The sequence below is a fragment of the Myotis daubentonii genome, chromosome 6, assembly GCF_963259705.1.
Source record: "Myotis daubentonii chromosome 6, mMyoDau2.1, whole genome shotgun sequence".
Lineage (NCBI taxonomy): Eukaryota > Metazoa > Chordata > Mammalia > Chiroptera > Vespertilionidae > Myotis > Myotis daubentonii.
Window position 1 is genome coordinate 80,492,278 of NC_081845.1, and position 13,323 is coordinate 80,505,600.

The window sequence follows — 13,323 nt, forward strand, 5'->3', positions numbered from 1 at the left end:
AAAAATGTTAACGATGCTGATTGTGCGCTTTTAGTTAAAGAATTTAGAAAGGCTTTCACCCCACTCTGCTTGCAAATTGAAAATGAGTTCACGTTTGGCTCATTGAGGTCAGAACAGAAGCAAATCTTGTAAACTGCCTGTTGCTATTTCACAATAGTTACCTGAGTTCGTGCTCATTCTTGAAAGGTGACATTAATCAGAATAGTAATTACCCCGAGGAGGCTATAAAAACAAGAGTTCATCTTTCTTTTACCAAAGAATAGCACACCTCTCAGATATTTTGAGCTCTGCCTCAACTTCACTGTAGTAACTTTATCAGCAATGAAGATACTTGGTATTTTCCTGACCTTTGTCTTCACTGTGTCTTGTGGTCCATCAGGTAATGATTATTAACATAGAAAAAGAGGGAAGGGCAAAATTTTTGTTATAACTGCTTTGCTCTAAAAAAATAAAACAAATAAATGATTGTTAGGAAACTGCATATACGTTTATAATAAAGTTCACTGTATTTTGCATGGGAGTAGGAAAGAGTGAAACTGATAGCTGATAATATAATCGGGGGGGGGGGGGGCGGTCCTCCCAAGATATATAATTAAACCTGTTTGCTGTGTTCTTTGATGAGACTATGATTCCTGTGTCTTTCCCACTGCCTTCTCTTTTTAAACACAATATAATGAACTGATACTGATTGTAGCTTTCTATAACTATCTAGCCCCGCAATTTGTACTGGGGAGAAGGATGTTGAAGGTAGATGGCTCTTTAGAGCATAAAACATGCAGACTATTTTTTCCACATCCTTTTTTCTCTTGAGGAAGTATGCACTGATTAGATATTTAAGGCTATTCTATTTACAAAAATAAATTGCTAGTGGCAAAAGAAAAATTGTTAGATAATAAGAATTTATACCAATTTACTGGGGATAAAATCACAAATTTTAATACAGTTGCATGGGCATAATTTCAGAAATTAAATTTTTTAACCTATACTTTAAACAACTTTATTTACTTATCTATTTATCATCTGTCTGTCCATCTATCCATTCAAGTAGATCAAACTTGGATTTGTGACCATGGCTACTTTTTCTTAGTTTCACAGAAGAAAACAAGAGAAAAAACAAGAGAAATTACAGAGAGAAAAACAGAATGTTACCTTGTTCGTGGTGCTTGTAAGACTTCATGCAACACCTGGGAATACATATATAATTACTGCAATAATGAGCCCTGCTGTGTTGTACGGGAATATATAAGGCCAGCCACTGAACCCAGCACTACTACAGCTTATACTTCTGATTCTACTACACCACACAACGCTACTTTGTAACAATATTGTTATTAATAAAGAACTTTGTACTCTCTTTAAATCTATTTTCCCATGGGTGTCCTCTGACCTCTTGGATTGCACAATGATAGCATGGCAAATAATTTGGCAGTTCTCCTCCACGCACTTTTCAAATACCCTCCTCCTTAATATGTCCCTTCATATTTGTTTATTTGCCCTGACAGTAGGCTAATTATTTTCATATGATCGTTTAGGTTATCAACCATCAATCATGGTTTATGCCACCTTTCCATATTTTTAGTAAAAATGTGCATGGGTTTTGGACACAAAGTCATATACATCCTAATCACATAACAGGATAATATTGATAATGTGAGAAAGAATTAATTAAACAAAGCTCAACAAGGAGTAAAATGTGATAAGAAAAAAAGGTAGTTAAAACATTTTAAAGGTATTTTTTTATGATAAAAAAGTAAGAAAATTCAGAATAATACAGAAATGTCCAAAAATAAAAAGAAAAGTCATTTCTAATTCTACTATCCAGAACTTTTATCATAATCAATTCTGAATATAGGCAACCAATCTAAGGGTCTTCTCTCCTGGTCCTTAAGAAATTTATTTAACTCCATCTTATAATTCAGTATTTGATGCTTCTGTTCTTGAACCTGTCTTCAATGAACTCATTGTGTTTCCAGCTTTTCACATTCCACATTAATTCTGTTATAATATTGAATTAATGTTAATATAAAATTTCTTATGAAATGAATTATAAAGATTTCCTTCAGTAAATGCTTGATATTCAGAATTTAAAAAATCCAATGAGTGTTTTGTTGTTGTTTTTTTACCTATAGCTATAGCATAGATCTGGATAATATAAAACTTAGGACCAAATTACAATTTAGAGGAAATGAAAAAAAGTTTAGTGGTTTCAGGGAGAGGGGTGTAAGAGGAAAGAATAATTCCCAATTTAGTTTTCTTACTTGAAAAACATTACTGAACAATGTAATCATTTTTAGAAAATATCACAAAAGGTGCAGATTTGAAAGACACAATAAAATAAAATAAAATAAAATAAAATAAAATAAAATAAAATAAAATTCATTAAATATAAAATGAACAAACAAAAAACAATCAACAAAAAAAGCTGGTTCTTTTAAAAGGTTAAAAAAAATGTTTTTTAGAAATCTCCAAACAGATGGCTAAAAAAAATAATCAGAGAAAGCACAAGCGACCAATATCAGGAATGGAATAAGAGAAAGTACAGATGCCACAGATACTGCAAGAACAAGAAGAGAATATAATAAACAATACTTGATCAGTACTTTGGTTAATTGTTATAAAAGGAACAAACTCCACAAATGATGTAAACTACCAAGATTCACTCAGGAAAACAATTTACAACTTGAATAATTTTATATCTTTATTTTAAAATATCATATGTTTACAAATCTTCCCACATAGAAAATACCAGGTATTGATTGCTAAACTATTGAATTCTTTCAAATATCTATATATATATATATATATATATATATATATATATAAAAGGCTAATATGCTAAGTGTCCGACCAATCAGTCAACCATTTGGTCCACCGCTCAACCAGTCATTATGATGCACACTGACCACCAGGGGGCAGACACTCTGACCAGTAGGTTAGCTTGCTGCTGGGGTCAAGGCGATTGGGACTGGGTGAGATTGGCTGGACACACCCTGGAGCCAACCTCCCTTCTGTGGTCCCTCCCCGGCCTCGAAAATATTTCTTCTAATTATTTTCCTTTCAATGTGCACGAATCCATGCACCAGGTCTATAGTTTAAAAATAAAAGCATACACATTATACATAAATACTTCTGTACAATATAATGAGAGACTATTTCCCAAGTCATATCGGTAAAATAAGTCAGATGGAGAAAGCAAAATAGCATGTGACTTCACTGTATATAAAAATCTAAAAAACAAAGTACATTAACAAACAAAACAGAAACAAACTCATAGATATAGAGAACAAACTGATGATTGCCAGGTGGGAGGGGGTTGAAGGACTGGGGGAAAAAGGTGAAGGGATTAAGAAGTAGAAATTGGTAGTTACAAAGTAGGCATGGATATGTAAAATACAGCATAAGGAATATAGTCAATAATATTGTAATAACTATTTATTGTATCGGGGGTACTAGACTTATCATAGGGATCACTTCCTAAGTTATGTAAATTTCTAAGCACAATGCTGTTCAGCTGAAACTAATATTGAATGTCAACTATAATTTAAAAATTTTAAAAATGTTTTAAAAACAACGTTTGAAGGCAACATGATTGACTATATACTGAATCCAAAATATTTAGAAATTAAGATAATACAACTAATAATTGAATTTAGCAAGGTTGTTGATGCAAGACTGTGGCAACCATGCCAAATGAGAGCACAGAGGCCTTGTTATTCATACACCAGGATGTTCAAGGAGGTTTTGGCATGAGCCTAAATGGGATGTTCAAGGACTCTGAGCCTAAGAATCATAATCAGGCCAAGATACCATGAGCAGGTGCAAGAACACATTTGTCTAAAAGAAATCCCAAGAGAGGAAGCAAATATATAAACAAATAAGGGGGAAAAAGTATAAAAAAAGAAAATTTTCCTGATTTGAAGATACAAAGCTCACCTATGCCAGGCATAACTTATAAAAAAGAAATTCAGACCAGAAAATGTATGACTCCTAATATTCAGGATATGAAACATAAAGAGAATATCCTAAAAGTGTCTGAAGAGAAACATATCAAACTCTTTAAAAGGAGCTTGCCTAGCATTAAGTTTCTCATCATGATGCTAGAAGTTAGTGGAGTAATAACTTCAAATGATTTTACACCTAGAACTTACATCCAAACAATCAAATATGTGGGCACAATAAAAATGTTTTCCAGGAAGGAAATGCCACTTTTAAAAAATCTTTTCTGAGAACAAGAAAAAGAAGGGGGGAGGGGGACAGGGGGGAGGAAAAAACAAACAAACAAAAATACCCGAGATCTAGATAACAGTAGATCTTTGCAGGAAGGCAGGTTCAGAAAAATCTTAGAATTAAATAGGAGTGGGAATAGCCTCTGATACTGAGAGAAGCTAAATAATAAGGAATGACTATTATTTATATTGTTGCCCATTATTATAAGAAAACAACAGGGAAAAAATACTTTTCAAAAATATCATTATCAAAAATAAAACAATTAAAACTAAAAGACTTGAAAACATTTGAGGAAAAAAAAGAGAAGGAAACAATATTAAAAAATAATAATAATAATAAAATAATAGAATAATACACTTGACTTTGAAACCAAGAACATTTATTTGTCTTTGACTAGCACAATGTTGTCATATGAGACATTAAAAGGCAATAGAATTTATACTGCTTATTGTATTACAATCTTTAAATATCAAGCATGAATGTTTCAATTCTGGTTATACAGAGAGTGCAAATATCCTAGGCAAGATGAAAGCAAGTATGAAGCAAGAAGTGAATGAGAAGTGGAAAGGGGGGAGGAATTTTGGAGTGAATGGCAAGGGGAATAATATCTTCATTTTAAATAGAGAAGTACTTAAAAGTTTGATGATAACTTAGAGAAATCTTCAAAAATTAGTATAACTTGCATATATTTAAGAACAGCACAGGAGAGAGTGTAAGTGATCTAAATCTGCATTTTTAATATTGAAAACCAAAAGACATACTCTGTGGTTGCCAAGCAAAAACAAAATATAAGCTAAATTCTAATTCGTATGTTAATAGTAACCAGAAACTTGAAAATAGGGAAATTGAGATGGGAAATTATTTCTATTCATTACAAGTATTTTCCCCCCAATAATTATTGTGTGCATATATTACTATGATAAAATTTAAAATAAATGAAGATTAATTGGGCTTTTCTAGGTTAAAAAGCAGAGCTCCATAAATATTCAAGTTCCATCTGAAAAAAAAATAAGGCTTAATATCTAGACTTTGGTCAATGAGTAATTTGGAGAAATTGACTACATAAGTAAGGATTTTTAGATGAATGGACATACTGGTAAATTTACACACCAAATTAGTAACTAAAATATATTTTGAAAAGTAGCTATAAGTTTAACTGACATGGTAATGTTCAGTTGTTTTGCATCTAAAATGGTAAGTAAATATTTTTCTTAAACCCATTTTATGCAAGACCCTTTGTGTTGATGTTTTATTGATCACCATTGAGAGAAAGATGTCATATTTACAGCTGTTTCTACATAGAGATTTCTCCGTAAAGATTGCAAGTTAATTGCAAGTGTTTTCAATTTGGGTAATTCTGCCCACTGGCCTAGTCAGTGGAGCAGAGACAAGTGCACAAAAAATAAAACAATTTCCGGATAAAGAGAAACTTTCTTTCATTCAAAACTATAAATAGTAAATGTCTCTTACCTTTTTGGAAAGAGCTCCGGTATCTAGATTTTGTTACCAAATCTTTCAGGAGCTTCTTTCTTCAGAATGAAGATCTATTATTACCTCCTCCATTTTCTGTGTTTTGTGAGCTTCATTCTACCAGGTAAAAGGGGCTTTGGTGTTTTCATATGTAGCATTCAGATTCTAGCTGGAAATACTAGATTATGAATTGGAAAAATGCAGGTTCTTAACACAATCTTTTCAATGAAAAACATCTTTTGATTATGTTGAATCTTGGTTTTCTCATTTGGAATAGTGTTATATAAATGTACTTTAATTACTTGATTTTGAAAATTAATATGCAGATAAAATGAGATGATCTTTTGCCTTTCAAAGACCTTAATTTTTTTAGATATTCAAATTATTATGAAAATAATAATTTATTAAATTTATTTTTGAGATTCAGAAGTAAAGTCTTCATAATAAATTTGTCACAGGGAAGATGAATAGACTGAGAACAACAGTATATATGTATTGGAATATCAGTAGTAGAGTGTAAGATGATTTAGGATATAGCCTCAGAATATGTTGGACAATAAGGTACAACAGGAATAAAGTAAAGAAATAATTCCTCAAAAAACCTTGTTGAATTAGTTAATGCATATAGTAATATAGCAATGGTTTTGTCAATCAATCAAAAATAAATTATAGAAAAATATATTGTAATGAAGCCTTTGGTGATGATTATATGATAATATGATATTCTCAATAGCTATAGCCTCTAGGCAGCAGTTCTCAACCTTTGGGTCGCGACCCCTTTGGGGGTGGAATGACCCTTTCACAGGGGTCTCCTGAGACCATCAGAAAACACATATATAATTACTTATTGTTTTTCTGATTAATCACTATGCTTTAAGTATGTTCAATTTGTAACAATGAAAATACATCCTGCATATCAGATATTTACATTACGATTCATAACAGTAGCAAAATTACAGTTATGAAGTAGCAACGAAAATAATTTTATGGTTGGGGGTCACCACAACATGAGGTGCTGTATTAAAGGGTCGCGGCATTAGGAAGGTTGAGAACCACTGCTCTAAGGCAATACAAACATAACAATGGAGATGTAAATGTACATCTGGAGGTGTCCTAATTTGGCCCTAGAGTTGAAAATTCAAGAGATACATTATGTATTAGAAAAAGAGCTGAATTCAAACTTAGAAGATCTACTACTAGCTGCCTACTTAATAGCTTGTGAAACCTGCCACTCAGATTTTAAGTTAATTGTCAATGTCCTTAACAAATGAGAGAGAGAGAGAGAGAGAGAGAGAATGCAGAGTATAAGGAGAATCAACAATAACCACAATTTTAAAAATAAAACATCTAATATAAAATACTGTGCATGTTAATTACACTCACCTCAAACTGCAGTTAAGATTTAGTAAAACAATGTATTGGAAAGTAGCCCAACAAACTGCAAATGAGACTATCGACTTAGATAGTATTATTGTTATCACAGTCATTGCTATTATTAATAATGAAAGGGACCTGATTAAGTGAGGAACTCAAATCTGACTAGGGAAGGTGTTGGGGCCCATGTGGTAGTGTGTCAAGCGATCAATAACCCTCTAACATAGAGTGCCTACTGACCTCCTGAGCAAAATGCTAGACACTGAGAAAACAGAAATAAAAGGCAGTAATGCTTTGGGCATACTTATAAGCTCCTTGAAAAAATCAAGTAAATTAATGGATTTGCTTTATTTCAAACGTTTATATAAGTGTCCTTTAAGTAGTAGGAATGGTGAAATTATGACAATTGTGGAGGTTTGGGAAAATGTCCTAAATTTTCTGATGAAAAGCTTTAAAATTGGGAATAAGTCACTTGTATTTAGAACTTGGAAAGTGAAGGAAAAAAATAAAAGAAGTAAATATTAGTGTCCAGTATGTGCCAAACACTATGTTATAACTTTTCATGTAGACATCTCATTGGACCTTCTAGATAATATTCTCAAGTGACTGCTATCGCCTCTTTTTTTAGAAGAGAAAAATGACATCCCAGGGGATAATTTTTCAAGGTCACACCTAGATGACTGTGTGTGATATGTTTAATAAGAATTCAAGCTTTTCAGATCCCAGCATATTTGTTCTTTCTTCTTCATCATACTTTCTATAAAAGGCACTGAGATTAAAGAAAAGACTGACTAAATAATTTGGTCAAAGGCAGCGAGGTCACGTGGGAAGAGAGCTGCACGTCAGAGTCTCAGGTCTGTACCATCAAACTCTTTTTCCTCAGTATTGCAGAAACTTATGAAATAAGAAACTAAAACATGAGCACAAGCTTCCCTTTACCTTTTGATCATTCAAACAGATATAAGTTATAATGCCTACTGGAATGGATAGAATGCTCCTATTTGGTCTAGAGCAAGTTGTTATAGAACAATTTATAACATTCATGACCTTTACATGATGGTACTAATTGATATAAAATTTCTTCAATACTAGAGATCCAGTTACCCAGGCAAAGGATAAGAGACAAGTATAACCTTTGACAAATTCATGATGATGCGTCAGGAATAGAAAAAAAAGGCTTAATTCTAAGATAAGAATAAGAGGTGGATAAAAGATGGGAAACTGAATGTGACATTTAATTCTCAGTTATCATCCAACTTTAAGACATATCCAAGTCAAGAAAATTGACAAATAATTCCAAATAGAGGGAATAGAATTATGTTATTTAAATTTTCCCAAAGTAAATTATTTCTTACATTCAGGTTGCAGCTTGGAACATCATTTATTAAACATATAGAGATTACGTTATCAAAATGGTATTACTAATAATTCTTTATCTATGTAAACATATTCATTTTAATAGAATTCTATCTTAAAAATTGCCACTCAACTTTCAATTTTCACATTACTCTGTAGTCACAAAATAATTAAGGTTCCTAGACACACCTAGATGTACCGTAAGCAGCATCTAATTTGAGCTAATATTCAGATACCTATTGAGTACTTTTCATGTCTCACTGTCCAACTTTTTCATTGTAGAGACCATAGATTAAATATTTAAAGTGTGGATTCTGTACTTGGAAAATGTAAGATTAAATCCTGAATTAAGCATGTATTAGTTTTGCAAACTTGGGCAAATTATTTGGTCAATTAAAGCCTCATATTTTTATTTGAACAACATCTAACTCAAAGTTTTATAATAGTTAAATGAGATTTATGCACAATATTTACAATACTTGACATATAGGTTTGCAACAAATGAAAACTATTTTCATTAGTATTTGTTTTTTAAACTAGACTATCAGGTTCTATTTCTACTCAAGGATGAAACTCATACAACATTTTTTTGCCGGGTTCGTGTTCTTTTTGCATAATTACAATGAATGCAATGAAAAAAATTAAGAAAATGGAGAGAAATTTTATGTCCATGAATAGGAAAACAATATTTTCAAGAGGTTGATTTTTCTTATCTTTATCTATAAATTCAATGCAACCTCTAAAAACAATAGTAATTTCTTTGGTGGGTATTGACAAACTTACTCTACAATTTATATGGAGAGGCAAAAGACACAGAATAGCAAACTCATTATGAATGAAGAACAGCCCTGGCCATGTGGCTCAGGGGATAGAGTGTCAGCCCATGTTGTTCAGTGAATAGAGTATCTTGGTGGTAGGTGACCTCGACCTACCTAGGTTGCAGGTTCAATCCCCAGCCCAGTCAGGGTACGTGTGGGAAGCAACCAATTAATGTGTCTCTCTCACATCAATGTTTCTCTCTCTCTCTCTCTCTCTCTCTCTCTCTCTCTCTCTCTCTCTCTCTCTCTCTCCTTCTCTCCTCACTCCCTTTCACTATCTCTAAAAATAAATATCCTCTGGTAAGGAATAACGAAAAATAAAATAAAATAAAATAAAATAAAATGGTAAGAAAAAAAAAAGAGAGAAGAACAAATTTGGGGTACTGATATTACCTGACTTCTAAACTTATTATAAAGCTACAGTAATCAAGACAGTGTGGTATTGATAAAAGAATAAACAAATAGATCACTGGAACAGGTTAGAGAAATCAGAAATAGACCCTCATAAATATATTCAACTGATCTTTGACAAAAGAGCAAAGGTAATACAGTGTAGGAAAGGCAGTCTCTTCAACAAGTGAAGTTGAAACAAGTAGACATCCACATGCAAAAAAAAAAAAAAAAATCTAGGCACAGACATTGTATTCTTCACCAAAAAATGACTCAAAATCAATTATAGCCCTAAATGTAAAATGTAAAACTCTAAAACTCCTGGATGATAACAGGAGAAACTTAGATGTCCTTGGATATAGCAGTGGCTTTCTAGGTACAACACCAAAGGCATAAGTCATGAAAGAAAAAATTAATAAATTGGACTTCATAAAAATTAAAAACTTCTGCTCTGCAAAAGACAGTGACAAGATGATGAAATGACAATTATAAACTGGGAGAAATAGTTGCAATAGACACATGATAAAGGACTATCATTCAAAATATATAAAAGACTCTTAAAATTCAACAATAAGAAAATGGAAAACCCACTTTTTAAAAAAATGGACCAAAATTCTTGAAAGTCACCTCACAAACAAGTTATACAAATGGTAAGTAGGCATATAAAAGGATGATCCACATATATGTCATCAGGAAAATGCAAATTAAAACCACAGTAAGGCATCATTTCACACATATTAGCATGGCCAAAATCCAGAATACTGATAATACCAAATAATGTTGAGGCTATGGAGCAACAGGAATTCTCATGCACTGCTGGTGGAATGGCAAAATGGTACAGCCAATGCAGTTTGGTAGCTTCTTACAAAAGTAACTGTTACCATATGATCCAGCAATTGTGCTTCTTGGTATTTACCCAAAAGGGTTGAAAACTTATGTCTGGACAAAAACCTACAAATGGGTGTTTACAGAAGCTTTATTTATAGTTTCCAAAACTTAGAAGCATCTAAGATGTCCTTTAGTAGGTGAATGGATAAATAATATTCCATCTAGACAATGGAATATTATTCATTGTCAAAAAGAAAGGAGTTAAGAAGCCATGAAAGACACATGGAAACCTTAAATGCATATAACTAAGTGAGAAAAATTCAATCTGTAAAGGCTATGTACTGTATGATTCCAACTACATGACATTCTAGAGAAGGCAAAACTATGAAGGTAATTTTAAAAAGTCAATGATTGCCAGACTGTTTGGGGAAGAGAAGAAGTAGAGCCCAGAGATTTTTAGAGAAGCACAAGTACTTTGTATTAGATATATAATCAATTTGCCTGAACCCATAGAATGTAAACTATGGACTTTAGATAATTATAATCTGTGAATGTAGGTTCATCCTTGGTACCTGGGTAAAAAAAACAAAAAGTGTGATGTTGGTGAATAATGTTGATAATGGGGAAAGCTATGTATGTGTGGACATAGGGGCTATATAGGGAATCTCTGCATCTTCCTCTCATATTTTTGTAAACCTAAAACTACTCAAAAAAGGAAAATCTTTAAAAAATAAAAAACATACAAGAGCTATTAATTAATGAACAATAAAAACATATACTAATAACATAATAAGCAAACTATGTGAACAATTAAATAGAGAAATAAATGAGAAAAAACTGTTCAAAACAGAAACCAAAGGCATAAAAATTAAAATTGCAATTATTTAGGGGCAAAAGTTACATACATTGTTAGTGATAATATATAAGTAAAAAACTCTGAACTCTCTCTCTTTTACAGCTATCTCAATATGTGTCATGTAAATATTAAAATATGCAATGCCAATTTGTTTATCACAATGCTAAAATGTTAAAACTTTCAGTATGACCCAGTTGAAAGATTGAATAAATTCTCTTGTAATTAATTTCAAGGGAGTGTATTTTGAAGCTCTAAAACATCTTTTTTTTTTAAATATATTTTATTGATTTTTCACAGAGAAGAAGGGAGAGAGAGAGAGAGTCAGAAACATCGATGAGAGAGAAACATCGATCAGCTGCCTCCTGCACATCTCCTACTGGGGATGTGCCCGCAACCCAGGTACATGCCCTTGACCGGAATCGAACCTGGGACCTTTCAGTCCGCAGGCCGACGCTCTATCCACTGAGCCAAACCGGTTTCGGCTCTAAAACATCTTTAATCTTTGTTAAGAAGAGTGATATATGACAAAATTGAATTATGTGTTAATTAAAACAAATTTCAACTTTATGGGGATATGTAATATTTTAATGTCTTCTTATTTTTTGATATTTTCCAAATTTGTTACAATGTACACATAGTATTTTTGGTAATCAGAAATAATATATTTGAAATAAGAGATCAGTAATTTCGGTTATTCTTCTTTTACTATAGCTACATGTACCTTGGTGGATCCTGAGAAGTGTTCAAAATCTTTTGGTTTCTGTAGGAGACGCTGTTTTAAAACAGAAAAGCAAATTGATATATGTTTGTCACCAAGTAAGATTTGCTGCTTTGAGAGGGATTTTGAAGACGATTAATCTGGAAAGGAAGATGTACCTCTAACCAAAGAAATCATGTGTTCACCAATGCAGAGAGAGATAGAAACATAATTAAATAAACACATAAACCAATGTTGATATCTTCCTTTGTAGGCACTATATATGTCTTCAATGAAATGAGATAGCATCTTTTTTATTGTGTCTACACGAGAGGTTTTGGTAGAGGCATATTATGGATAACATGTTTGCTTCAATTTAGGACCACTTTTGACATGTTATGGTTCAACTAAACTTAAACAATTAAACATTTCCCAACTTAACTATGATCTCATTAGAAATTTGATTCATAAAAATTACCAACCATAGGCTTATCAATTATCTAGCTGTCATCAACCTGTTAGTGATGTTAAATGACAGGACACCTAAGTAATGTTATGAATACATAAGTAACAGCAGAGCATAGAGATACCCATTGGTCTTTCCTCTCTTCTCTCAAGTTTCTGCTCATTCAAAAAGGCATGTTAATTGAACACTATCTGATTCTAGTATTATTAATCTGGGTTTAAATACAATCTGAACTTTGGCTAAAGAATTTAGACTCAAAATATTAGCTCAGAATTTTCTTAATTAGTTCTGGATAGCATAGCAAATGCATAAGGTCTGTTATTTCAGCCTCAATATAAGCAATAGACAACCTAAATAGCTCTGTAATGCTGAAGTTAGGGAAGAAACATGAAGACTGAAATTTTTCCAGCTAAAAACAAGGGCTGAAACAGCCCTTTATTAATAGTCTACCAGCTTCCCAAAAATATTTGTTAATTATCATGTCCTTTTAAACGATCTGAACTACTGGTCCAAGATTATTGCTTTTTTTTTTTTTTTTTAAATTAGAAATCTGGTGAAACTAGTGGGAATGTCCAACTTAAACAGTTTGTAACTGGTCAGGCATCATTTTTAGCCACCAGGAATTTAGATGATGTGTATCTTTAAAAAAATGTTTAATTCATGTAGAATGTACAAGTTAGAGGCAAGGAGGATAACCCAAACCTACACAATCACAAATCAGATACTAGGAGGATTAAATTTAAGTGTTTCTGAAGAGAATAAAGAAAAAGCTCTAGGGGCAAGGAACAAGTTAAAAAAGTTAAGTGCAATAACACATAAGGCAAAAATAATTCAAAATTTA

General features: G+C 32.2%; 2 protein-coding genes across 2 annotated transcripts; both read left to right on the forward strand.

The window, feature by feature from the left end:
- The first annotated feature begins 321 nt into the window (after positions 1–321).
- Positions 322–1,320, forward strand: DEFB113 (defensin beta 113). The gene is made up of 2 exons (XM_059702247.1): positions 322–379; positions 1,088–1,320. The coding sequence occupies exons 1-2, from the start codon at positions 322–324 to the stop codon at positions 1,318–1,320; spliced, it is 291 nt and encodes a 96-aa protein (XP_059558230.1).
- Positions 1,321–5,763: 4,443 nt separating this feature from the next.
- Positions 5,764–12,176, forward strand: DEFB114 (defensin beta 114). Its single transcript, XM_059699652.1, has 2 exons — positions 5,764–5,821; positions 12,031–12,176. Exons 1-2 carry the CDS (start codon positions 5,764–5,766, stop codon positions 12,174–12,176), a joined length of 204 nt encoding a protein of 67 aa, XP_059555635.1.
- The last annotated feature ends 1,147 nt before the right edge of the window (positions 12,177–13,323 follow it).